Source organism: Numida meleagris, chromosome 6, assembly GCF_002078875.1.
Source record: "Numida meleagris isolate 19003 breed g44 Domestic line chromosome 6, NumMel1.0, whole genome shotgun sequence".
Classification (NCBI taxonomy): domain Eukaryota; kingdom Metazoa; phylum Chordata; class Aves; order Galliformes; family Numididae; genus Numida; species Numida meleagris.
The window spans coordinates 15,409,796-15,437,223 of record NC_034414.1 but is presented as its reverse complement, the minus strand read 5'-3'; the positions used below and the strand labels follow the sequence as shown (position 1 = coordinate 15,437,223).

General features: G+C 41.1%; 2 protein-coding genes and 2 long non-coding RNA genes across 17 annotated transcripts in view; 2 read left to right on the top strand and 2 right to left on the bottom strand.

Moving 5' to 3' along the window:
• Positions 1–5,091, top strand: part of TSPAN4 (tetraspanin 4) — a 406,942-nt gene extending 401,851 nt beyond the window's left edge. For all 14 annotated transcript variants that reach the window (XM_021402766.1, XM_021402776.1, XM_021402775.1 and 11 more), the window contains one exon: positions 540–5,091. In XM_021402766.1, the coding sequence (XP_021258441.1) occupies positions 540–608 (69 nt within the window). In that variant the 3' untranslated portion in view covers positions 609–5,091. The remainder of the gene's footprint in view (positions 1–539) is intronic.
• On the bottom strand, positions 5,220–21,889 carry LOC110401537. The gene is made up of 4 exons (XR_002440414.1): positions 20,678–21,889; positions 19,994–20,115; positions 17,878–18,032; positions 5,220–9,465 (listed from the first exon to the last, which is right to left on the bottom strand). It is a non-coding gene; the product is annotated as an uncharacterized LOC110401537 (long non-coding RNA).
• Positions 9,472–18,420, top strand: LOC110401538. Its single transcript, XR_002440415.1, has 2 exons — positions 9,472–13,842; positions 17,890–18,420. It is a non-coding gene; the product is annotated as an uncharacterized LOC110401538 (long non-coding RNA).
• The window catches only part of CHID1 (chitinase domain containing 1), a 105,595-nt gene continuing 100,366 nt past the window's right edge, over positions 22,200–27,428 (bottom strand). Inside the window, exons 11-13 of the mRNA XM_021402761.1 lie at positions 27,342–27,422; positions 24,440–24,482; positions 22,200–22,466 (exon numbers count right to left, since the gene is read on the bottom strand). Coding sequence (XP_021258436.1) covers positions 22,368–22,466; positions 24,440–24,482; positions 27,342–27,422 — 223 coding nt within the window. The 3' untranslated portion in view covers positions 22,200–22,367. The remainder of the gene's footprint in view (positions 22,467–24,439; positions 24,483–27,341; positions 27,423–27,428) is intronic.

Genomic DNA, 27,428 nt, shown 5'->3' with positions numbered 1-27,428 from the left:
GATGATGATGATTAATGCAGGGACGGTCTCCAGTGATTCCCCCAAAGGGATCTGTACACACACAAGCTTGGAAAAGTAGAGTGCAGTAAAGTAAACCGCAGCGTCCTCTGGGTCAGGGATGAAACTGCTCGTCTTTCAAAACAACAGCTACAGAGATAACCACAGCCCCACAGCTGAGCAGGTTGCTACTATAAAATATTTTTGAGCAAAAGGCATTCAAACATTTCTTTTCAGTGTACCTCTCCCCAGTATCTGGTCGCTGCTTTTCATGGAGAAATCAGCTCTCCTGTGCCCTCATTGTTCATTCTGTAAAACAGCAATACAGATAAGGATAAAAGGCAGACAGAAAATAGGAACAGAAACAAGGACATGGGCGGGCAGGAAAAGCAGTGTGTCATGTGTCTTTCTGTGCATGAACAAAACCAGTGTAAGCATGCTTTTTCCCTCTTTGTTTTTCTTCTGTTTTCTTTGGTTTCAGCAGATATATATATATATATTTTAAATTACTGAAAAATTATTATTATTTCTTTTTCTCGTAGATTCTTGGACTCACCTTTGCAATGACCATGTATTGCCAGGTAGTCAAGGCAGACACCTACTGCGCATAGATACCATTCCCCATCTTTTTGCTTCTCCTCCAAAGGACACAGGAGAAAACTCCTTCATGCTCATTCATCTGACCTTTTTTTTCCCCCCCTTTGTACTATAAACTGTGTATACTGCTATCTTTCTGGAGATTTTGTGAATCACCCCATTTTATTGAAGGAGGAAGAAAAGAAAGAATCAGTACTTGAACTGGCACAGGTAAGAAGCAGCCTTGTCTCTGACCAGAAGAAAACCTCCAAACAGCGATGGTTCCTTTCCTGTGGCTTACAGCAAGGCAAAAGGAGGCTGCTGATGAGGGGCTCGTCTGCAAACCAGCGTTAGGAAAAGACTGCACTGATGCAACCTCTGTGAAACCTGCCAGGTTGCCTTCCAGCATTTCACAGTCTGGAAGAGAAGGTGTAGAAAATGTACCTTCTTCAGCACGGAAAGAAGGTACAGAGTAGCTAGCACTGAATGCAGGTGTAATTTTACTACAGTTTGCACACAGCTAAAATGTCAAGAGCAAGCAGCCTTTCCTCCAAGTCTCTCAAGATGATTTTGTAGCCAGGAGAGGATCATCGTCAGAAATATGTTCTTTTAAAGGAGTATTTTTAATTTCATGTGCTGCAAAGTCAGGCTTTTAATCTGAATCTGTACAGTGAGATCTGGCTGTTAAGGGAAAACAATATTGAACATTTATTAATTGCCAGTGGCATATAGGTGATAGTTGGCTGTATATGTAATATATGTTAGATTCACATACACACACTGTTCTGAAAGGAGGTGAAAATAACCAGCATCTAATCTCAGAAAGTGGGAACCTTTCTATCCCATTTTACATTCCAACTGAAATAACCAGGAAGGATTTCTTGTAGGAGGCACTATCGCTTATACCTCTGGGAAACAAGTAATTACTTTCAGCTGTATCTTCATTTCAGTAAACAACTTGTGAGTGGGCTCCTCAGTCATTCTACTATGATTTTATTTTTTATCATCCCTGTTTCAAGTTAGCCTGCCAAAAAATACCACTCATTTCCATGCTTGAAGATTTGTACTATGCTGTCAGCTGTTCCTTCCCTGAATGTCACCATTTCATTAATTTACTCTGGAAATATCATCATCTGCAGGTATGATAGAGTTCTCCTTGCTAAGGAAAAATCTTCGCACGTTGCTCATTTTTCCAAGACTTATTAAGACTTCAGGTGTTTTTATGCTTAGCAGGTTTTTTTTCAGCTGTGTGCTTACAACAGCCAAGGCACATCAGTCTTTGTTAGAACTGAAGTCATCTCACATTTGTGCTTTTCATACCCATCTCCCTCCTCCTGGCTTCAAAGGCTGTTGGCTACAGTACACCCCCACTTTCTGGAATTTGCAGAAGTCTAAGTCATTGCTTTCCTTTTGCCAAGAAACAGCCGCTGGTTGTCCCATTCCCCACTCTGCTTGGGTAACTGAAGTAATTTATACAGGACCCTTGCAGAATCTGACAAATTAAATGCTTCCTGTTATTATTGAAACAATTCCCTGTCAGCACCCAGCTCCAGATAATGCACATGTGGCAGGGAGGGGCTGAAGCATCCTGGGGAAAAGAGATAGCAGCAAACAGGCTATCACAGCAACCCACCTGGCCTGCTCCCCCCAGGCAGCCTTTCGAGGACCTCTCAGCTACAGCTGAGAGCCAACCACAGTGCCCTGTTTTCATAGAAAGCCCAGTGCTTCCATTTTTACTGGGCCAGACGAGAAGCATACATCAAGCTCAGGCACACAAGTTAACCTGTACCTTCAGTGCTTACAACTGCAGGTCTCAGTTAGAAGCAACATTCTGCTTACCTTGATTTAAAGGCAGTTTTTCAGCAGTAAAGGTGGCCCTGCCAACGGGCAGAACTGAACCATCTCCTTACCACCACCAATAACCCTTCTCTGGACCTGCACCACTGATGACTCTCTCACCTATGCTGCTCTTTTACACATCAGCCCCTGCAGCACGGGGCATTTAGCTGTGCAAGATAAATTGAAAGTAATGCGCTACTTTTGTATATTTGATGTAGCTTCCCAATCACATGCTATCACAGCAACCTCAACACCACTAAAGGATTTTATTACAGTGCCCACAAGCCACAAATGTTAACAGAGCACAACCTGTGACTGAAGCTAAACAGTGAGCAGCCCACATGTACAGAGACAACCTGTGCCTTGAGCAAGACCTACTCTTGGAGTTGTAATCACAATGGGCTCCGTTTCTCTGCTTCTTGAGCCCAGGCTGACCTGTCAACAGTTGCACTCTTGGAGCAATGGCAGCAGCTTTCTCCTTTCCTCTATCCATTTTTTCTTAACTGCAGAGAAACAATTGTAGCCTAGACGTACCATGTGTGAGTTTTCCCATGATTCTTAGTTTGTACTCACTGTTTGCTCCTGCTGACAGCTCTGAGTTTCCAACACCGAAAAGCAGCATAACAGAATGATGAACACATTAATAAAACATTGATTTTTTTTCAAGAAAGATAAAAGTAGACAAGTCTATCCGTAGTGATCCCAGCCATTAAAAATTAACAGATTGACAGCAGGCCCGATGGCTCGGCTGATACGAGCAAACCGTTGTGCAACAGAGCTTCTACAGAGGGCAACGCTCATCAGTTTGCCTGATGGTGGTGTAGGGAGAAGACATCACAAGCCTCATCCTGTGAGCCTCCCAATAATACATGCTGAACTCTTAGAGCAGAGCGCTAGGCAGACTTTCAGCTACACCTACAAAAATAAAAACACAACATGAGAAACAGGGAAGAAACATCGCATTTTCTGGTTCCCTCTAATCACGTGCCACATTTTAGGCATCCTTACAACAAGACAAACTGCCTCAGCTTTCAGAAACGTGTATCTACAGACAGTACGAACAGTATTCACTTTGTAAATCCCATTGCAACAGCAGCACCTACTGAAAAAAAAAACAAAATTCACTGCCAACAGAGGTGCTAGTGCAACTTATCAATAGTTTGAACTGGACTGTTTTCTATATTTGATGTTATTAACTCTCTTTGTGCAGGCCTAGCAGATGTTATGGTGCTTAAAGCGTTACCAGCACAATCCAATTGCAAACTTCTAAACACATTGACTATAACAAGCCTCAGCTTTATCGTATTACTTTTCAAAAGCACTGCATCCTTTTCCTCCTGATGAGGTCAGACTATTTTGTGATGTGTAACAGCGACAGTTTTTTTTTCTAAAAAGCAAAAACAGATTGTTCCTTATTATGTATAAAACTTGACATCAAACTGGTTGATTATAATTACCTTGTAGTACATAATGCCTATTTAAAAGAGTGCTCATAGTGCATTTATGCAGAGTAACACACAAGTCATTCCAGTTGCTTCCTTTTGTGTTTTTGTCACTTTCATAGTAAGTTCTTTTATATTGCTTTCACTTACTCGTTTTTAAACATGAAGGAGGACTCAATACATTTAAAAACAGAACTAAAGGCAACAAAGAGCACAAGGCAGAGAACTCCTAATTTATGCTCCTTGCTCTTTCTGCTTAATAACAAGACGTGAAGGCATAGGGTGCACAGCTGGACCTAAGCAAGACCAGAATTTAGCTTTTAGAGTCAGTCCAAAATACTTCTGGCTTTTCATCTTCACAATTATAAGAATATATATATATATTTAAGAAAATGTTTTTTATTTTCCTGCACAGCAACTGTCAGCAGCAGCCAAATCGTATTGCTTGTACCACAGAATTATTTAGCTTTACATGTTATAATGCACAATCACTGAAATTCACTCCAGTTTGCATTCTGTGAGTATTTCTTTACTCCTCCCCCTCAAACAATATCAACTTGTACAGGTTTATTCTTCCATTTAATAATGACCATTTGAATGCAGCACTGTATGTATGATTTGTAAAGCAAAGAGGAAGAAACTGCACCCAAGTTGTAGAAGTCTTTTCCAGCATCAGCAATGTGGCTGCAGTGTGAACCCACCCGACCCCCTCACTGCTCACAGGGGGATTTCCATTTACCCATTAGAGTCTTTAGTGCATGTGGCTTCAGGCTGCTTCTTCCCCCATTCGTAGGCAGACAGGAGGTTGTCAGCACGGAAGAAGTTAATGCCCTTCACTTACCACTCGACTTCATTGCTGTGCCATACAGAAATGTGGCACTGAAGGTAAGCAGCAAAAAGAAAGAAAGACATTGATTGTGGCATTTGTTTTAAAACCCAACTCATTATTAACTTAGTCCACAAGGATTTGTGCTAAGTGTGAATGATCTTCATAGCTACTTAGACAATTCACAGTAAGAAAACAAGTCAGGACTCGCTATGGGAAATTGTGTTTGGATTCCATTGTGAATTCTCTTAGATTGTCACCTGTATCTTACCACAGTGGGCAGATCTCCTCAGCTCCTTGGATTTTGTCACTGCAACTACGATTATACATTTTTGTGCATTCATATACAGAACAAAATTGAAAATATACATTTTATTTTTAAAAAAATTATTAAATATTCTTTAAACTTTACAACAGAATGTCTTTTGTATTCTTTATAATGAACTATACTACCAGCTATACTATGAGTATACGCGTACCCAAAGATGTGTGTGCCAGCACACGCACAGTGTACTTGATTAAAAAAAAAAAGCAGCATACTTCTTTTTGTCATTTCTCATTACCTATCTTTGATTTGATCTATCCTTCGTTATTGATTTTTTCTTTAATTTATTTACGCAGCTTACCCATTTCCAGGTAAATTTATACCCCTTTCTGTTTCCTCTTAAGGGCAACCTGAAATTATGTGATAGTCAATACAAGTAACACTTCAGAAAATATTGGGGGGTCGGGTTTAATAATGTAACAAAAAGCTGTACACCCAAAACCAACCTTTATGTTTAGAGCTCATCTGTTACTGATCATTTGGAAAGTGAATAACTTCTCTTTTTCTGAGGTAGTTGCTTATATTCAGAAATTACATAGGAAGACAGAGGAAGTTAACACCAGGCAGTGTTAAAATGGAACATTAGGGACTCCTACTCCTGATCTCCTGTGTCAGATCAAAAGGAGCTCTGCTTAGCCAAGTACCTTGTCTCACACTGCTTTTCTGATTTATTGCACCCTTCAGACACGTTCACAAGTGAGCTTGCCTCTAAATCTGGTGCCTTCTGAGCAATGCAGACAGACTAATGAAAGGCTAGATAGGCATGGTGTGAAAATGGAGAACCAGAAAGCTCAGAGACTGTTGCAGGAAACCTCACAATGTTGGTGGACATTTCTTCCACCCTCAGGTCAGCGGCAGGCTTGTATTCCTTGGTCTTCCTTCATCCTGTTAAGTGCACCGCTAGATGGTCTCACTGACCACATCTATAGCCCTTTTCTGAACTGGGAGAAGATTTCCACTTCAGTCTTATATTGTAACAATGAATTTCCCCATTTCATCTTGCTACATACGTTAAAAAACAACAACAAAAGAGTCAGATCTTTTAAACATGTTGCCTTTCAGTTTCATGTAGTCACCATTGGTTTTATACTTCAGAAACGCTGAAGTATAAATTAATGAATATTATGGAAATCTGTGGGCAAAGAGCAGCTCTATCACCTTTACAGCCTAATTTGTTTCCCCAGTAAGGCTCGGACCTGGGAAATGTAGCTTACTATCGATTTTCAGGATCCCATTGTTTCAAAATTCAAAGTCCAGTGTCTCTTCCCCAGCAGCTATCCTAGCTCAGTTGTCTTTGCTTCCTGAACTACACATCAGCACAGACAGGTGTTTCAATCAGCAACAAGCCCAGCATTTCAGCTGACATCCCGCTTATTTCTCTCAGGCATACTTAGCACAACCCAGGAATGTCAGGTTGAGCTGATGATACTCACTGTGTAGCTTGAAGTACTTTCTGTCCGCATGGCACGGCGGCTACAAAAGAAAACTTGCTAAAGGTAGCAAATAAAACAAGAAAGTACAGAGAACACTTTCAAAGAGACTTAAGGGCAGCCTATAAAAACTTCATCCCAACTTTTGGCTTGAGACATCAAAAGTACAAAATACAGAGCCCTGTATGTTTCTTACTTTCTGGTACGTTAAAGAAGACAAAGAATCTCTCATTAGTAACTTACCCAGCAACTGCAGTTTGAAAGGTTGTTCTCCAACAGTGTCTACGTAACTCATTTTACCTTGCTTTTTTTCTTTTTTTAAATAAAGCTATGTCCTTATAGAAAAAGGTATGTTATTCTGTTCACTAGAAATGGTGATTTTTGTTGACCTGGAGGAAACCCTCGGTTTACATTCCCTCAAACAACCAGAAAGCATTCACTGCAGGAGGGCAAGTGAGAGCTACATGGGGTTCTTGACGGTTGCCTCACGGTGAATGTTTCTTTAGCGAAGAGATGTCCAATCCACTGAAACCATTTCTGCAGAAGTTGTTTGGGCAGAACATTTTGTTATGACAGAGGTGCTTAACACAGACTTCCCTGTACCAGTGGTTAAAGGAATAATTTGAAAACATGGGATCCTTTATGTAGTATAAACCTCCCACTACGTTTCCACAGGACTATTACAGGATGCGGTTTAAAATACAAACAACAAAAGAAAATACATAGTTGTATATATCTGTGCAAAACAAAGTAAGTTTTGTACAAGGTACAGCATAAAAAGCAATTATTAATGTGTATTGCCTATGTATTTATTTTTCCATACTGACAGTGCGAAAAGATTTAGGTGTAAAGAACTCATCCTGAAGATAATACAAATTATGACAGAAATAAAGGGATTTTGGGAACTGGTTTGTGGAATTCTATTTAGATGCACCTCACCTCCCTTTTCCTCAAAGGCCTTCCCCTCAGAGTTCTCTATGGACAGAATTAGACAATTCTGATAGCACCCAAGATACTGAGATCAGCCTCAGCCCAGAAACATTCCCTTTGCTGTTTTGAAAAGCTCACCCACGCAGAGCAGTCATCCCCATGTTTTTCCTTGTTGCAAACTAACTGTCCCAGGTAACTTCTACCAAAAGAAATCCGCCAAACAAACAAAAACCCTACACCAATATCCCACACAGCAATTTCCATTGTGCTTTCATTTCTGAAGGACCTGAACTCTTCCCTCCCACCAAGGAAGTTATTGTTATTTACAGACTCAATCAAGACAAAGCATTTGCAAGTTCTTGAGGAAAAGAGCGCTGCAGCATGGAGCTGGTTCTAGCTCTTTTTTGGAAGCTCCCCTCTCCCTCTGTGTACCTATACCAGATTGCTTATGACAGTCCAAGTCACCACGTCTCTTTATAATCCTCAGGACACCGCGCAGCCCTCCTCCTTCGCCACCAGTGGTCACTGGTTTGCAACTGTAGGAACTTAACCTGAAAGTGACGCTGGTACGAGGTGAGCAGGGAGGCTGCATGGGGCTACCAGCGAGGAAGGGCTGCTGGGGAAATTCTTCACGCTACGAGCTCAGCTGCAGGAACTTGACAGTACGTTAGAAATAGAAACAGGAATATTTCCCTCCAGAAGTCGGAGGTACTTTGTTCTGGCGAGCAACTGAGTTGTGCTCCTTGGCCTTTCAAGAACAGAGATGCCCCTAAACCTTGTAATTGAAAATAGTCCTACATTTTGGGGAAAAACAGAAATTGTGAACTCAGACCTGTGAGCAACTGAAGGCACCGGGACTTACAAATGCAAATACATGAGTACATAAATTGAATTATGTGTCATACAATCACCCACTTGCTTTCCCTAAACTAAAGAACTTACCAGCTTGGAAGTACAACTTGTTGTCATGAAGCTTGCTTGATATTTGGTGCTAATAAATATTGAAGTTTTAAATTTCTGTCCTGTGAAGTCTGTGCATTCAAGTTCTTCCGTATTAATCACCTAATAACGTCTAACTGTGCACCACAGATGGCTAATGTGATACAGTACGTTCTTCACTATCAAAACGTTCTTTGAAATAAGTCCTCACATGTTTAAAAGAATTATCACATGGAAAAAAAAGCATAGTTAAAAGCTGACTGTGGATCACCCATGCTAGTTTCTGATAGAATCAAGAGTTAATGTGCATTCAAGAAATATATGCATGTATGTTCTTCTCAGAATCAGAATATTCCAATGCAAGAAATCTTTGTTTTAAAGGATGACACAGGACTAATTTATCCAGATGATTGCACCAAGGAAGGTGAGGAAGAAAAAGGAAACTAAAAATGACAGATAAAAAAAAAAAAAAAAAAAGCTCACACAAAAACCACAGATACAAAATATGGGTGGAGTTTGGAAACATTCAGAAGAGCTGGGCATGCAATCGTAGGGTCCTGAGCAGTGTTTTTCCTTACCATCTGGCACAACAAAGCAGCATCCCATGAAATACACGGTAAGCCCTTTCACAACAAGCACTGTCTTCCCAAAAAGATGCTCCCAGAACAGAATCACAGTCACAGTACGCATACAGTAAGGTCTCTCTACAAACCATCCCACCTAATTAATCCCTGTGGTTTGTCAGACGGAGAAATTTTGAGTTTTGTGTGAACTTGCAGGTGATGGATCCTTGTCTGTAGATGCCACGAGTCAGATCTATGTGAGAAAAGCTGCGATGCTGCACTGATGCTGCAGCCAGGGGCAATCAGCTGATCCCTGGGTACAGTCTTGCCACCTAAGGCAGCCGTACAGGTTACTTCCTAGCAGAGGCACCGCAGCTGATACTGTCACCAGAGAAGGGGAAGCAGTCACCAATCCCATGCTGAGTATACAAGGTCAAAAGTATGCATATAAGCGTTCGGTGCTGTTTTGCTCACCTTTTTTCTGTGATCCTGCTGTCATTCCATTACAGCTGCTCGCCTGCCCTCTTCCAGGGCTCTGACTGCGATTCCATCAGCTCTCCTCCCTGATGCTTCAGGTTCACAGAGCTAACGAAAGACCCTGGATGATGAAAACAGTTACAAGGAGTACAGAAACTGATTTCTCTTATCTCCTCCAGCCTTCAGTACTTCCAGCCTCACAGGAGATCCATCTACGGAGAAGCGGGGGTAAATTTATACATAGTTTAAACATTACTGAAAACTACTGAGATCCATGACATTTAAAAGAACTCAGCGCATGACAGCTGACACGTCACTGGCTCTCACGCTCACATGGAGCACAGTGTCCTGCAAGTTAGAAGGTTTCTCAACATCAGTGCAATTACACAAAATGTCAGGGTGTTCAGTCACACAAGCAGATCTAGCACCTAGTAGCTGAGTGCCGCAGTGCCTTATTTACACCAGCAGCTCTTGTTAAGCACAAACAGAAATTCAGGACAATGCAGCTCCAATGATGCAAGCTTATTTCGTTTTCATTTTCACCTAGTGACCGCTCACTGAAAATCAGATATTCCCTGAAAGTTTTATAGCATGAAGTGAAGTGGCAAATTAAATTGAAATTGAGATAATCCCCAGAAATGTGTACACAAGTAAAGCAACTCTAAGTCCAGATACCTTTCAGACTGGCAAGTTCTTGTATAAATAAGAAAAAGTAATCTCCTACAATGAATGTGTTCTCAAGACTTTCAATTTCTCTGAAGACATCCCCAAATAAATCATGTTGTGTCTACACTCTCATTTCAAGTGGGACTACTCAGATCTCTATCAGAGAATGAATTAATATTGAAATGTGTTATATGAACCAGAAGCACCACTGAATTTCCCAGACAGGAGTTAAAAAAAAAAGGCAGCAATGTGAGGCAGCCTTTTTCAAATTTCCTCTGGCTGCTCTACTGATAGCACACTGCACTCGTCTCAGCATAATTTTTATTCCAGTATTTCCACATAGCAACATTTGCTTGTGTGAAAGCTTAAACAACATCTTGGTTCAAGTAAGAACAACTCTTTTTTTTTTTTTTTCCCCCCAGTTTGGGTTAAATTGTTCCAGTGGAAACAATATAATAAATGAAGAGCCTGAAGGAATGACATTCTGCATATACAGACACATAAACACGGAATTTAAGCTCCAGGAATGAAAGCAGATTTGTCGGCAGGAAAGGTTGTGCTGCAGTTTCATTTATGTCTTCAATACAATTTCTGAAGCAGAGAATGTGATGATTCCCCAGGGAAATTGCACAACCACAATGCCTAAGCATATTTAAAGATTATCATTCAGGGCTTTTAAATCCAACTCTGTTTCCATTAATCCACTGAGCTGCCAGCCCAATCTCACATTGGCAGGCTTGCTCGCTCTTCAACAATAGAAAGCTTATTAAATATTAAGGTCTTAATCTTAAGTACTTTTATATGACTGAGAAATCCTAAACAGTGCACAGGAAATAAACATTTTCCAACCAACAAAAAATATAGAAGGGGTGGTATTAGATAAAGGTGGACGTCCCCACACTAGCGGGAGAACTATGCTATAAATCCATTTGCTTTAAAGCAGCCGGCGTGTCCCAGCAGCAGCGTTCTCCCCATCTTGTCTAGACACTGGGTTCACTGCCTTACCTCCAAGGACAAGAGCTCACTTTTCTCCTGCCTTGAAATGCCAGCACAGCAACAAGAAAGAGGTTCACGGAAGGATTCAAACCACTCTGACGACGCCAATGGGAAACACTACAGGTAACGGGAAAAACTGAAGAACTTTTGCATGCAGTTGGAGGGAGCAGCAGTATAGCCGATGTTTGACATCTGCTACTTTCTGTTGTACAGTTAAATAAATTGTCAAGATAGATTTTGCTTAAAAATTAGGCTAACTAAAATACTTAAATTGAATATGTAACGAGTATGAGATTTTCTGAAAAATAATTTTCTGCCCGAGATTATTTTCCTCTTGTATTTCAAGCGGATCGCTTCACATCTGGCAAAACTAGGGGAAAAGAGGAGGCAAGAGGAAAGCTCTCCGCTATTTTCACTTTTTGTCCCGTTAAGTCATCCCACCAGAGCCAGCAGTAAGACAGGCGATGCCAACAGAACAGGCAGTAGCAATCCGAGTCCTGCCTGGGAGCAATTCTGTGCAGAGGTCAGGGAGAAGCCACGTGGGTGCCCAAACCTCAGTGGCCTTTGGCAGAAGATCGGCAGAGATCTGCAGCACCCTTCCCTGCAGGCTGCCACAGCACCTTCTCCACAAATAGAAACATAAACCTGAATGTCTCTTCCCAGACTCAGGACAGTTTCAGATAGCAAACAGCGGTCAGACGGGCAATATGCCCACAGGGGCAAAATGTGGATATCGCCGAAAATGAAAGAAAGAGGAGCTTGGAGTCTGCGTATGCACCCAAACCTAGGTATCAATCAAGTCCAAAATACTGCATTTAGTGCTGAGTCGTTGGAGGAACACAGTTACCACTTCCAAGGAAGAAGTTCTGCAGGTATGGCATTAAAATGAGGAGGCACTCAGAGTCAGAAAACACACACGGCTTCAAAACCCTTGGCGGGGATAATACAGCATGCAGACGTCCGATGTAAGACATTTTGTACTGCAAGTCAATCCCTTTATTAACGAGGGATTACAATCACAGCATTTGGTATCATTTACACACCTACAACTCATGTAGTAACTCCTATATATGCAAAACTCCGTTCGACAATCCACTCCCGCGGTGCACTTTGTCAAGGTTCCCACACACAAGAATGTCAATACCTCAGATTTAAATTTCCCAAGGTGTCCCAGATGACTGCAGGGCACGGCCATTCACAAGAGCCCAGAGGAATGAGGTTTCCTCATTTACCCAGAACTCAGCAATCTTTGCCCTTCCGCCAGCAACGTGTAAGGCCATGCAGACTACAGGGAAATGAAAGCTCTGAGAAGCAACTAGTGTGAAACCAAAACAATATTCTGATTCTTTTCTAAGACTGAAAGGCCAGTCCTTTAAACAACTGCAGATTTGGTAATGACACGATCTTCCAGTAATCCTATCAGTCCTTTGTATGTGCACTAGCTTAGCTGGTTTATGCTTTACTTCATACTTGGATTTCTGTTTTATAATAAGAAGCCTTTAGGAGTACTCGCCGTAGGTGTTAACAAATACTGCTTTATGTGGAAAACAACAAACCCAAACAATGGAATCATTTTAATGGACTTAAGGTACACGACAGTTTGAAAGAAAATAACATGTTACTTACAGAAGCACGGGAAGTAATAATTCTGATAATGTGCAGGACAATCTATGAGACATTAAATAAAAATAAGCATTTCAGCTTCCTTCTAAATACATTCTTTATAACCTCCTGATAGGTAAGCCAAATTTGCCTTTGCCATAAATTCTATGCACCCTAATACGAAGCTTGGCAGACTTATCATGATTTAATTTCCTTCCTTATCCTTCTTAAAGTTTAACATTGGCAGAAATGAGCTAGGATAGCTCAAATAAAGCGGAGAGCAACCATTATTATGAATGTACATGTACCAGCCTCTGCTCCAAATACTCCTGGAAATGAAAGGGATTTCTTTTCCAAAGCATTACTGGTCCTCAGACCAACAGCTGCATTTGCAGACAGACCACACGTAGATGGTACACAACCCACGACAGGGACTGCAAACAGGACGTACTTTTTAAGGTGTACTCTAACCTACCACAGTGTAGAGTTGTTTAATTTTCTGCTAATAATTAGCCTCGTCTTCGCTTTCCTAAATAACTTCTGAGGCACATTTTCAATAGCAATGGAAAAGGACACGGCACAAATAACTTCAAAACTGAACCAGACATCCTCCCTCAGGGCAATGCACATTGGAGCTCACAAAACGCTGCCTCGCAGCTGAACACTGGGAGTTTTGCAGTCTGCCAGTGAAGTTTTACAGTGAAAGAACAGCGCGGGATGGAGAGATGCCCTTAGGGAACCTGAGGGCTTTACAGGTGCCTCCCACTTCCAGCGCAGCTTTTCCAGTCCCATCAAAACCTCAAAAACGCTTCCATGTTCAGTGAGTCACACTGTTGCCCTGCTTTGCTCATGCTTGCAGTCATTGTGGGTGACATCTCCCTGCTATCATGACAAAACCACCCAAATTTAAGTGCCTGACACCTACACTGTCAAATGCTTCACACAAAGCAAAGCTTTTAGTAGTTTGGCTTTGTTCTGAAATTAGAAGTAAATTCTTTCAAATGCAACTGTTTAATTCCATGCAGCGGAAATGCTAAGTCACAGCCTGAACCAGTGATGGAGCACCTGGTGGCAAGGCAGGGCCAACCCAGGGGAGCTCAGGTGTAAGCAATGCAGCTGAGTGACCAGATGGGGTGGAGCCAGGATCCACCCCTTCCCAGACCTCATTTAAGGGTTGGCAGTAGAGACATGGCTATTTTGCTGGAGTTCCCTGCCTACTTGAGGTCTTCCCAAGGTAAGCAGCTTCTTTCCTTTCTTTCTGTGCTCACGGCTGCTGCACTTGGGCTCGTCCTCACTTGCTGCAGCCTAGGATTTTTGATACCCTGTTATTATTACTGTGCTTTCCATCACATCATAGTGTTACATTTCAGAATGGCTCCCAATGAGCGACTTGATGCTGCCAGTGGAAATGCCTTAAAAAGGGAAAGAAAAGGATATTATCACAAAAGCAGCAGCATCATTAAAAACTAGCTGAGCTATACAACTGCACCGTGTAGCTGTGTGCTGAGAAATACCCTCCTTTTCATCACACAGAACCACTTGCTGCTCTGCCCTTCTAAACAACACTTTGTATTTGGTGCAGGAAGGAAATTTTGATTCCTCCCATTCTCACTGTTTCAACACAACTGCAGGAGATAGAGTTGGACTGTGTTTTCATTTGAGATTCATTAAAAGAATGGCAATTAGGCTGCAGCTGCACTGCTAAAAATCTGTTTTAATTATAAACAACAATAAAAATCCAAGAAAACAAATGGGCTCCAGACACACAAGTCAGTGGAAAAATAGGATGTGGAGTCTGTAAGTAGTGACAGTGCCTGAACAGCAACAATGCCTGAAGACCAGGAAAATCTATGCCTTCACCTACAAATAAAATGGCTTGGAACAGGAAGATGAGCAGCTGTTTGGCTCGGACACCTCATACACACCAACCACACAGTGACTTTCAAAGACAGAAGTATGTCCTCTGGAGCTCATTCTTAAGGGAGGTTAACAGCACAAGGTCAGCCATGCAAAAGAAATCAAGAGCAGAACCTTCTCACTTTTTTATCTGAGTAAAATTCAGGCAATGACCAGGGCACTGGAAAAAGTGTTCAAATACCGGGCTGGAGAGACGATGCCTCACAGGAAAAGCAGTCTCTCTAATGGCATGAGGACAGAACTCCATTACCCTCCTTCTAAAGTGTGTAACAGTGACATTATGGCTAGGAAATATCCAGGCCTTTGAAAGATCCAGCTCCTGTCTTCAGCTTTCTGACTTACTGCAGCAGTTAATTCCTCCACCTGCTTGTGCAAATCACTATTTCATTTGTCCTTTTTAGATTTACTCGTCTCTATATCGACAAGTAAAGCTCTTTTCAGAGCTACTCTTCCTTAATCTGTGGCACAGAGGGGAGGAATAGCAGCATGCTCAACTTGCCCTCTGTGCATTCATGCACACACACACACCACAATTTGCTGTCAACAGATCGTGAGGCTCTTCTCAAAGTTGCTGACTGTAGAACAGTGTCCATGAGGAAGGGACCCTGCTTTGCTCTGGTTTTTGATGACTTTGCAGTAGGGGCCAAGCAGAAGGTGATGGGATAGAGGGATAGGAACCTTGGCCCTGTATGACTTTGTGACAGACTTACTACGTGACAGTGAAAAAGTTATTTTTCATTTGTTTCCCCTCCATCCTTTGTCTGCCAGTCCTGTTGAAAGCTGTGCTCTCTTTGGAACACTGTCCTCTTCCAGCATATTGTGCATCTCCTGCCTCTTTTCTGCTCTGGGAACCCTACCTGTGTTTTCAATGCAGTTATTATACCCAGCAACCCAAAGCTCCTGAATTCCTTGCCAGAGAGAGGGAGAGAAAGGGAAAGACAGGAAGGTGGCTTCTCATCTACTTGATAAATGAGTTTAATACTGCACATGCTTGAAATTCAATTTATACACCAATATGCATATCTCAGAAGGAGATGAGTATTTACAATATTCATGTTGTGATCCACAAAATTGACTCAATAACTTTATTCTCTGCCAAAAAGCACTGGGTGAAGCCATCAGAAGAGTACCCTTAGTTTTTACAAATACACTGGCCAAGTATGCAGCTTTGATTCTGCCAAAATATTTCATATTCCTTGGCTCCAAGAAAGACAAGGCACAGGGAAGACCTTGAGAATGCAGAGGTTCGGCTTTTGTTTTGCAAAGCATAGTTCTTTGCTGCTCCTACAGGAGTGACAAAAGGAGTAAGCATCTCTTCTGAAGGCAGTGGCTTCTCTCCATTCCCTCTCTCCCATTTGCCTCAAACTGCCATGAGAGCTCTGTTGCCTTTTGCTGCCCTGTCCACCACCTTAAGAGATGCAGATAAGCTCAACAGCAACTGCTGACTGGAGGAGATGAAGTCAGATGTGAAACCTGGACCTTGCTCAAGCCAAATATTTGAGCACTCTGCTTCAGAGCAAACAGGCAAGTCCTCACTCTCCTGGGGAAGATTAATATTTTCCCTGTCACTTTATTTATATAATTTTATCTCTTATCAAAACAACAGATAAATCTTGTCACGTAAAAACCAAAACTCTTGAAGCTTACTGCACGTTCCCTCTTTTATCAGTCGGTAATCCCAAGTGCTAAAACAAATACCTACAGGCATGATTTAGCCCTTAGTGCTTTAAGATAGTCAATAAACGTCTAAAGTGGGCTTTCAAGACATGAGCTCAGCCAGCCTCCTCTGCACAAATGCATTCTTATGTCAACTGCAATTTCAGGGTTGATATGAATGAAGAAAGAAGGAATTAGATGGAATTTAAAATCCTGGCAAACTGCTTGCTACAGAAAGTCCATCTAAAACAATTCCAAGCTAACGGCAAAAGCAATTTAATTTTAATAGAAAGTTCTGGGTTAAAAAACATAAGCAGCATGCAAAGACCTGATACAGCAGACAATCATTTAGTGCTATAATTCTAAAGGCATCAGTGAATAACACACTTTCTAATGTTAATTCAAAATGATAGCGGCAAGCTACCCAGACTCCAAAAAACAACCTGCCTGGTTAAGCTGCATCTACAGTTGCAACGCATGAGACAACATATTTGCAAAGAGGGGTGCATGCCACTATTTGCAGTTGTGGAACTTGAGTGAGTCGCAGAATCATTTGAGTTGGAAGGAACCTTTAGAGGTCATCTAATCCAACTCCCCTGCAATGAACAGGAACACCTACACTAGATCAGGTGCTCGGAGCCCCATCCAGCCTGACCCTGAATGTCTCCAGGGACGGGGCTTCCACCACCTCTCTGGGCAACCTGTGCCAGTGCCTCACCTCCCTTATTGTAAAAAACTTTTTTCTTATATCCAGTCTAAATCTCCCCTCCTTTATTTTAAAACCATTTACTCTTATCACGACAGACCCTGCTCAAGAGTCTGTCCCCTCCCTCCTAATAGCCCCCATCAATTACTCCAAACACCTCTACCTGGTACGTTACCAGCTGCAGCTCAAGTGCAGAACAAAGGGACTTGGACTTTCAGGTAGCCAAATGTATCAGTTGTTTTAAAGAAAACAACAAAATAATGATTGATTATTAGCACAGAGTCTTTTCACAGAAGGACATGAAATAGCGGAGTTAAAACAACACAACTGTTTGTTTCACACAGAAAGCTTCTGTCTCAGCAACTGAGATGGCAAATATGTGCAAGAGGAAAATCAGAACAGAAGTAGCTGCTCTGAGGAAAGCTGAGCTTTGCCACCCTACCACAGTATCACAGTGTAACTGCAGGGACAAGGGAGCCAGTTTGGCAAACAAAACAGCAGAACTTCTCTCCTTCCTCCCTCACTGCAACTGCACAATGCTCCCAGGCACCTTCCCCCTAACTCCTACAGCACAAGAATATAGGTATTGCTGCTGCTGGGTCTTCATCTACTCATGGTTACAAGTGTAAAATCAGAGGATTTTCTTCTCTAATATTTATTAGAGATTGGGTGAAAATAGACATAATCCTAAGGAATTTCTTTAGTTGGGCCGAGACTGCACATTTGCTGTTTTCAGTCACAGACCCATTCTCCATAACTGCAGACAAAGAGCACACACCAAAGGCTCTGGCACACTGGAGGAGACCTCACTGAAATGCCTACCTAGGCCATTCCTAAATGCAGGTTCTAAGGAAGAATAGGAAAGGAAACTAATGATTAGCAAAATTAGTCATTAGGATTAGTCATTAGGATTTGGGATTTTTTTTTTTTTGAGGTTCTATAATACATCCAAATGCGTGAAATAAGGGAAAACAATATACTCAGTCTTACCTTTTTGAGCAGGATGAGAAGCAGAGGTAACTGTGACGTATTGGCTTGACGTAGTGGAGTAAACTGGTGAACGTCAAAATCTTCTGACTTCTACTCTGTGTTCCCTGACCTCCGAGGAAGGCGAGGTGTATCACTCAAGCAATCCTGCTGCAATTCTGCATACAGCAAGACCATCACAACAAAAGATGAGAGAACTGGAACATTAGATAGCTCCGATCTACTGTGGCTGCATGTGCAGAAAAATACAACCATCCTCCTCGGCTGATACCAAGTCACTGACTGACTCCTGAATCACAAAGCACATAGTCTGCTACTGGAAAGTCTGTACCTTCCTGCCACCACATCACACCTGTTGCAATTAGTCGCTTCAGGTGAATGAAATTAGGAGAGCTGGAAAGTTTCTAGAAAATCAATATGCTGCTCTGTACACTGCGTACTTTCACATGAGCTTCGTTAAGCACCTGCAAAGCAGCATGTGGGCATATGATGCAGTTCTGCTCCCACTCTGCCCCAGCTGTACACAGAGGGGCAGCTTTTAGTTTATTTTATGCTTTGCCTTCCCACACCAGGCAATTACTAAATCTTACCTTCTTTAAACTCCACACAGTGGATTGATCAAAATGTGATAACCTTTGTGCCCCGTGAAAGCAACTCCCAAGTGGCCCTTTGCTCTGCTTTCAGCAGTTGATGTGGAGAATGTAACATGACATACTGATTTCAATTCTGACTCTTGGACTCCATTCATCCACTTTTTTTTTTAATTACAATTTGTAATAATGTTCTCGTTCCAAAGCAATACATGTAAAGGCACATTTTCAGCTGTTAATCTCAAATGCTAACACATGATAAGTAACCTTATTTATTTTAGCAACTTTTTGAATAAACAGTGTTCATCAAATTCTATTGTGGCTTGCAGGCTAGCAAGGCTTGCTTCTGGCTTGCTTGTGGCCAGCAGGGAGAGGGAGGTGATTGTCCTCCTCTGCTCAGCTCTTGTGAGGCCCCATCTGGAGTACTGCATCCAGGCCTGGGGCCCCCAGCACAAGAAGGTCGTGGAGCTCTTGGAACGAGTTCAGAGGAGGCCACCAAGATGATCAGAGGGCTGGAGCACCTCTCCTATGAAGAAAGGTTGAGGGAACTGGGCTTGTTTAGCTTGGAGAAAAGCCGGCTCTGGGGAGACCTCATTGCGGCCTTCCAGTACTTGAAGGGAGTGCATAAACAGGATGGGGAATGACTGTTTACGTGGGCGGACAGCAATAGGACAAGGGGGAATGGTTTTAAATTGAGACAGGGGAGGTTTAGGTTAGATGTTAGGAGGAAGTTTTTCACTCAGAAGGTGGTCATGCACTGGAACAGGTTGCCCAAGGAGGCTGTGGATGCCCTATCCCTGGAGGCAATCAAGGCCAGGCTGGATGTGGCTCTGGGCAGCCTGGTCTAGTGCTTGGCGACGCTGCACACAGCAGGGGCTTGAAACGCGATGATCATTATGGTCCTTTTCAACCCAGGGAATTCTATGATTCTTTTCTGTTCTAACCCCAAAAAGTAAAACATGGGAAAATGAAATTAGGGCCAGATGTAAGAAAGTTCTGCTTGGCATCAGCTAGGTAAGTGATATCATTCATGGCACCTGAGATCTTGCTGTAACATATGGAAATTTGTTCCTACAACAGAATCAGGTGACAGAGCACAGGTTTTTTGTCTTCTTACCAGTACTTTAGGAAACTGAACGATAGAATATTCTGTTGAAATAAACACATTTCCGTTTTACTACTTGCTACATGATTTTTGCTTTAACAGGAACACTAGATATTTCTCCCCATTCTACCTCAATTCATTAAGTCCTGTATCTTTGGCCCTGCAAGTACTTCATTTAAAGAGTATTTGCTTCTAAGGAAGAACAGATGTAAACTTTTTCCCCCACTTTACTGAAAAATGTCTCGGTATACCACAAAGCAGTGTTTTCTGTTCTTTTTGAAGCGTGGAAATGAAAGTCAATTGTCCAGTTCCATGGTTCTTACAGCAGTGCCACCACAGCACTCCCACCCATTTCTGCCCTTTGCTCAGCTTGCTCCCCTTGTCAGAAGGAAAGACACAAGAACAGATGCCCTACAGAACCCACCTTTGTACCAGCATCTCTCTCGTGTCATCTTCTCACACAAGCAGTGAGGTGTGAATTTCAAGAGAAACCTGCTTTCACCATGGGTCACTGGTGGCACACAGCTTTTTTGCATTCTCTGGTATCTAACAAAACACAAGTTGACACTGCCACACATAGAGAAACGAAGCGATCACAAGATAAATCCATTAGAAGCAAGTCTTCATTCATTCTGGAGTTCAATCAAACGCCGTCTGGTACTCACTTTATTTTCTGAGAACTTCACGCTAAAGAATTATGCTTACTTTGTTTCCTTTTAACTATTGTTTTTAAAGCAACAAATGTGTTTTGCCTTTAGAGACAAAAGGCAAAATCCTTGGCCTCAAGCACCTATATACCACGAATTGCTCAAACTCACAATGTACTTCTCCTCCGGTAGTTATTTTTCATGATACAGCAGGGTTAGTTTGATCTTTCTGACACACAGATGCATTCATTCTATCTCTAAGGATGGAAATGACAGTTCTTCCTAACACAGCTGTACTCAAACAGAACACTTGAATTTCAGAGAAAATCATCATGAGATAGAAAAAAAATTAAGAAAAAATTGTGACAAATTACATATATCCTTTCTAGAGAGGAGACAAGCAATTAAAATGAAATATTTTCTTCTTCCCCAAACCCTTCACTTTTGAAACCACTACCTACCAGCTAGTAGCTGGCAATGCATGCCATTTCAGATCCCAATCTCTTCCATTTGCAACTGATCATCTTTTTCTGAGACATTCTGGTTCAGTAATGCCACTGAAAGTAGAAAAATAGCATAATAGAACTTAATTCTTGTGCAGATACCATTGCCAGAAGTGACTTTTAAATTGCTTTTGAACGAACCAGAAAGCTCAAGTTAATTGAACATGAGGATTCACGTAGCAAATTATCTCAGTACTAATGGTATGAAAGAAAGAAGCCTGATTAGTAAACGCTGCTGGATACTGCAATGTGAGAAGTTGAGAGATGCCAGAACTGAATCAGAGAGGTGAAGATCAATAGTTCTTTAATCAATGGTGGATTACAGTGGGATTTATTCCGCTGAAACTAGCAGGGGCAGATAAATCCCCCACTGAGATTAATTACTGGAAAGGGTGGATGCAAAGAGAAGGAGTGCAGTTATCTTTATGACAACTATAAGTGGCAAGAAGAACGCCAGTGGGAGTACAGAGCCATTGCCTGCATCTCTGCTGGGGACAAACAACACCCTCATCAAATTCCCACCACCTCCCCTTACTTCCTTACAACAAACTGCCTTGAAGCCTGTGTACCTCTACAAACAACAAACTTACAAACTAAAAAGCAGGGACAATATGGGGGGGGGGCGGGGTTGTTTTTAAGCTAGATAATAGCTTTTGAGTTAATAAAAAAATCTGTTTTATGGAGGCAAAAGCACCAACGTGTACAGTTAGATAATGACAGCATTATTCAGAAAGATGCCAACCACATTCACAGCACCTACTTAAATAAAGGCGTTGTCAGAACTGCTCTGGTGTTCTCTTGGGGCTATCAGCATAATCCATCGTTACATGCATACTTTTCATTTCCACTGTAGCCTTTTGTGCTAAACACTACTACAGTTCCCACCAACTAATCACTAATGCATCGTGCACTGGTGCTAAGTACTGTAAACTGAGACACTAAGCAGGCTAAGTAGAAGGGAGAAATCACAGGGCATCATCTCCTGTTTGCAAAAATGATTTAGAAACAAGTCACGAATCAGAATTTCTGTGATTTTGAACTACTCAAGGAATTTAGTAAGATGAAGAAAACAAACAGAGCTAACAGCATAGCTTGTCAGTTTTCAGTCCTTTACCAGCCGGAGAGTAAGGTATCTAATTGCTCCCCTTCCCACCCACACCTTCCATTTTATGTTGACTTACCTCAATAGGAGACAGCAGGTTGCAGAGAGTCCAGCAGATGTTAAATTTGCCGGACATAATCTGATTAATTTATTTGTTCACTTAAATGATTAGCAGCAATTGTTTGAGGATTCTCCACCTTATACCCTGATCAGATGGTATCAGCTTGTCCATTTCATTTCTTGTAGAAGAAAATTAAGAAAATATCTTCAGTTCTAGTGTCATCGCAGTTGTGTAGGTCCGCCTGTTCCTAAGTGCTGTGAATTCAGAAGCTTTCAATTTTTTTTCTCTGAACTTTATCAGAAACCAACAATCACATCTACGTGGCAAATCAAGAAGAAGTTCTTTATTGGGAAAAAAATGCAAGTTTAACACAGATATGAAATAAATTACAAAAAATGTCTTTAAAATCACCTCTCCAGGATACTCAAATTAATTGAAGGTGGAGTCTCAGTGAAGCAAAAGTCTTTCCCACATCATCTCTCACTTTAAAGCAGGTCATAAAAATAATCCAGGCCTTGTCCCAGTTCCCAGATGGATATACCAGCGCCCAATTCTTTTGCAAGCTCTAAGCGCAACTGGATGGACTAAGACAAAGACACATAAAGCAATTAGCTTTTAGTCAGAGGCATCAGACACTCCATGCTGCCATCTCTTCCTGCCATTAACAGACTTTAAAAATAACCATCCTTGAACTTCCGAAAAACCCAAAGTCTGTATTTCAAATCTTCCCTGGCTAGCAAGCACTCATTCAGTAAGAGACAGTTCATTACACCGGTTAATTCAATGACTTAATGCACGATAACCAGCTAAACAGACAAAATGCCACAGAAATAAATCTGATTTATGAACTATGCAAAGGACTGTTCTAATTTAAGCTATCATTTCCCAACGTACAGAAATTCTAACTCGTCCCAGAAATTTCCCAAGGGTAAAATAAAACTTTATCACAGAAGACAATTAGAACAACCATCAAGATCTTGTACCTACCCTTGCCTTCTCCCAGGACAGAGTCATAATTTTTCTTCTCAGAATTCTATTTTTAAGAGATTCTGGGAGATGAATTTTAAAAAGTATCCTTATCTATGCTACTGCCATTGATTTAGATTTAGGTTAGCCACTGGTTTACAAGGGAAGTAATGTTACAGTTTGTGTTCTGTACTTCTCTCAGTTCAGACAATAAAAACGATTTCTTTTTTTTTTGAGTCTTTTACTTTCAGGTTTTCTTACTTTGAAGTCGAGCACTGTTTGAACAGCTCACACCACAGGGATGTTTTTAAAACTCATTTCCATAGGAAACAGAACAAAATGTCGAGGCATCATTAATACATCCACCAGGCCTGAACTTCATGCCTGCCTGCTTTTTGCTAACCACAAACAAGCCAGTTTTGAGCACCTCAACCTACCAGTGAATGCAACATGAAAAAGGGGAACAAGCACATTTGTGAGGGGGGAAATAAACCAAAATTCAATGTTGCAATGACCACGATGTGAACAACTCTTTGATTCGCCTCAGCATACAGTCTCTAAATATTTCATTACAATCTTGTTGAAATTTGAAAGACAATCTGTTTCTGTCAGTTCCCCATACACCACAGCTGATTATCTGTTATTAATAAGAGAAGGTGTAAAGAAAGAAACCTACAAGACTGAACGTTCTCATTCAGGCTAGGTCTGACTCTAGAAGGGTGAAATCCTTCCACAAGAGCAGAGAGAATGTAATGCGACAACATGCAGCACAATCTGTCTTTTCTCTGATAGATTTGCAGTGAAATTTTAAGACAGATACCAGCAAGAACATAGTTAGACATGACAATTCATATCCCATATGTGCTAGCACTTCCACCTATATTAGATTAATGAAGGGAAATACAGTTGTACTAACAGAGCATAAGACAATATTCCCATTCAGAAAAATGGAGCTTTGGAAAAATTCACAATAGTATAACCATATTGAATGTTTCTGTTCTCTCTAAATATGAGGACTTAAGGCAAGTAACCCTTTATCATGTATTCTGGTACACTGCAGACTACTCTATGGTCAGAAACTGTATGTCCAGCCAAAGGACTTCAGTAAGGTCAAAGTTTTCCAAACTCTAAAACATGTTCCAGAGAAAAAAGAACTAAGACAACAGGGTGATGCAGGGCAACGGTGAGAAAGAGGACCCCATTACAGAGGAAGGCAAAAACTTCCTACAGTTTCTAGCCAAGGTGATCAGAGGGCAAATTTTGTCAGTCTCTTCTCTGACAATCCAGCATCTGCTAGCACATGAATCGTGTGCTCAAACAGCTCCTCTCAGAGCACTGGTTTGCCCTGGTGTCTCTTATCTCTAGACGTGGCAAAGCTTCAAACATCCCCTGAACCCCATTATGCCTTAGACAGAAAAAAAATAATCTTGCACAGGAAGCTGAAGCTTTGAATCATAACAACTACAACAGGGTGAATTTCTTTCATGAAAGTCTAAACCCAGTTCAGTATTTTATAAAGTGTCTCAATAATCCAAGTCAACTAAATACTTCTTTCCTCTTACTGCCCTGGGCCTGAAAAAGTCACACCTACCTTCAGTGTTGGATAGAAGATGGCATGTTTTCCTCCTTTATTTCTGCAAAAAAAGGAAAAAAAAAATTGTCACAATTGATTTAGTAGACTCTCATACAATTTTTAGCTGAAAAAAGAGTTTTACTCTTTCCAATAAGAAGGAAACAAAGACAATGCTTAAGAAAACTGCTGACTATATTGTGAAAAAGTTATGATTTTAAAAATAAGATATGCTAGTATGTTCAGCACATGGGCATTAGTATGCCTGTATCAAAGATAGAGACCACCTACAATTCAGTACCTTGTTTGAGATTTCTTACCTAGTGGCCATTTCACTCTGGAGGCTGAGACACTCTCTTTCTCAAATGAGACACTTCTGCCATCAGCTTACATTCAGTCCATACCTGCACTCTGGCTACACTAGTTGCTGAGGACAGCATAAGGCCAAAATGTTCTCTACTTCTCTTCCATTTCTAATGCAGACATAAACTTGTACCCATGCCCTTCTCTGCTGTAGACACAAACACGTCAGAGCAAATGAATCCAAAGTGATGGGGAAAGAAAAGCAGCTAGGCACTCTGTATCTCAAAGTCAAATAAATATGCAATCTTGCCACTCTCCTGCATGTATCAGTTACAGGAATATCTATCAGAGTATCTAACGAGGTATTTATTTCCTGTATTCCAGCAGCCTTTAGGAGGACAACATTTTAAAAGAGGTAAAAAGGCTGGTAGCTAAAACAGAGACTCCAAGACATCCAAGAAGATGCAAACTGAAAAGGAGATCTCACAATAGAAATGGGTTGATATTGGATTTCAGTAAGTACACCCCAATATCTTGCTGCAACAGGATGCAACATTGTAAAACCATTCAGTAGTAACACAGAGATGTGTCTACTAAATGTTCATCTAAAAGAAGATAAAGACACTTGGTTGTCAGATGCTAACTGTAACTATTTTCCCAAATAACTGTCTTTTATGTTAAACTAAATACTGGTATAAAGTGTATGGGCAGGGCAAGTTACAGGTGGTCTCACAGCATCAATTCTCCACTTAGGCTAGAAGGAGATGCAGAGTGCTTGGGCAGACCAAGTGGACACTGGCTGGTAAAATCACTTATCTTAAGCAAATATGTACCTACCCATACAGCGCACTCAGAGACAACAGATTTCTGTAACCACTTGTAGCAGTCAGTCTCTGCCCACTACTGTTCTTTGCTTAAAGATTCATAATTTGATTTCTTAGCAATTGCAGACACGCAAGATTTCCAGGTGACGTGCTTTACTATTGCTCCATACTCAGGCCTGCCTGCTATTCCTATCCATAATAACTGAACCTTTGTGAAGCAAGGTGGTGACTGAAAAAGAGCTCCCTTAAGTAAGCCTCCCCTGCAGTCAGCTGAGCCACTGCAGACATGCTGAGATGCATGACTGCCTGCCAGACACAGCATAGCTGAAGTTTAGAGTGATTCTCTGATCCAGTTTGTTTTACGCATCGAAAACTCTTTCAGAAAGCCCACAAACAACATGATCTCCAAAGACTGCCTTTCAAAGGCAAATGATGTAGTGCTACTGACATGCCTTCTCTTTTCCACGTCCTGTTTGGAAGAAGACATATAGGAAATGCTTCAAGAACAAATCCCAGATAAATGCCATTCAAACAGAACCCTCAGATTTACTCTCGAGAGCAAGGTGTCATCACGTGGCTGTTGTGCCTCCAACTGGATTTTACATTAAAGATTAGTAAAACCAAGCCTCTGGTTTATTTATCTTCAGCTAACATGAAAAATCTTTTAACTGTTTTACACAAAGTAACTGTGCAACAGGATACCAAAGAATTAAAAGGGAAAGAACACAGATTCCAGTCCTTTCAGAAAAACACAGAAAATAAATTGAAACCCTGCTAACCAGCAAGTAAATATATTTCTGTCCGATAAGAAATACATGTAGCTGAGGAGTTTACAAGGTAGGATAAAACTGCAGGTTGAAAGAATCCTAGAAAATTAATTAAAAATATATAGGTAGGACAGGGCTTTTGTTGTTGTTTCCTTTTCGAGTTTAAAAATATTCACATCAAGAAGGTATTAAAACAACAATGTACTTACACTGTTGCTTTTTTCTTAAAGCACCATAAAATGCATTTCACTCATTTTCAGTGTTGTGCTCTCTTCATGTTGCCAATGCACTGGGCAGTATACAAGATAAAGTTTTGTAGAAACACTAAGATCTTTTTTGTAGAATTTTACCACATTTCTTACGTTTGTATACAATATATAGCAAATTATTACTGAGGCTTAATAAGATTTTGCTATTTGCTTGTCTGTTTCGAATGGATTTTTACTAGTAAGATGAATCCTCTTGTCATTTAATGGCAAAAAAAAGGACAGTTATTAATCTTTCTCTTCACACTCTTGGGAAAACATTCGCAGTCTTTTTAACAACTTCTGTTACACACCTGATACTCTCATTTCCCAACTCTATAATCCATTTCACGTAGTGCGAGTCTGTTGCTGACCAATCCAGTCAGTAGGACTTGTAAAGGCTCTTATATTCCACAGACTTTTCAGAGAATTATATTTGGCTGATCATTGGTAATCACCCAGCAGCTCACAGTACTCATCTAAGATGCACAGTGTAAGTGACACTCAGCACATAATTTTGATGGATAACTTCTAAAGATATGACTCATCAGACTTCTCTTCTGAAGATTGTTTCAGCTTGTATTATTTCATTAATCCTTCCCTGGCTTAATTCCCTTGCCTGAGGCACTCTTATACTACAGTTCGGTGTTGACACACAGATCACAAACATCAGAATTTCCATTTGCTGATTTCAGTTGAGTGCTACAGTTAACTGGTAATTCATTGTGTACTGGGCCATGTCTAAGAATATTTGCAGAACGGTAAGTGAATAATTGTAACTCACTTTTTGTATTCAAAGTAGTGTTCAGCAATTTGTTCATCCCAGACAATCTTTGGTTTGTGCTCCTTCAAGGTTTCAATGTACCTACAA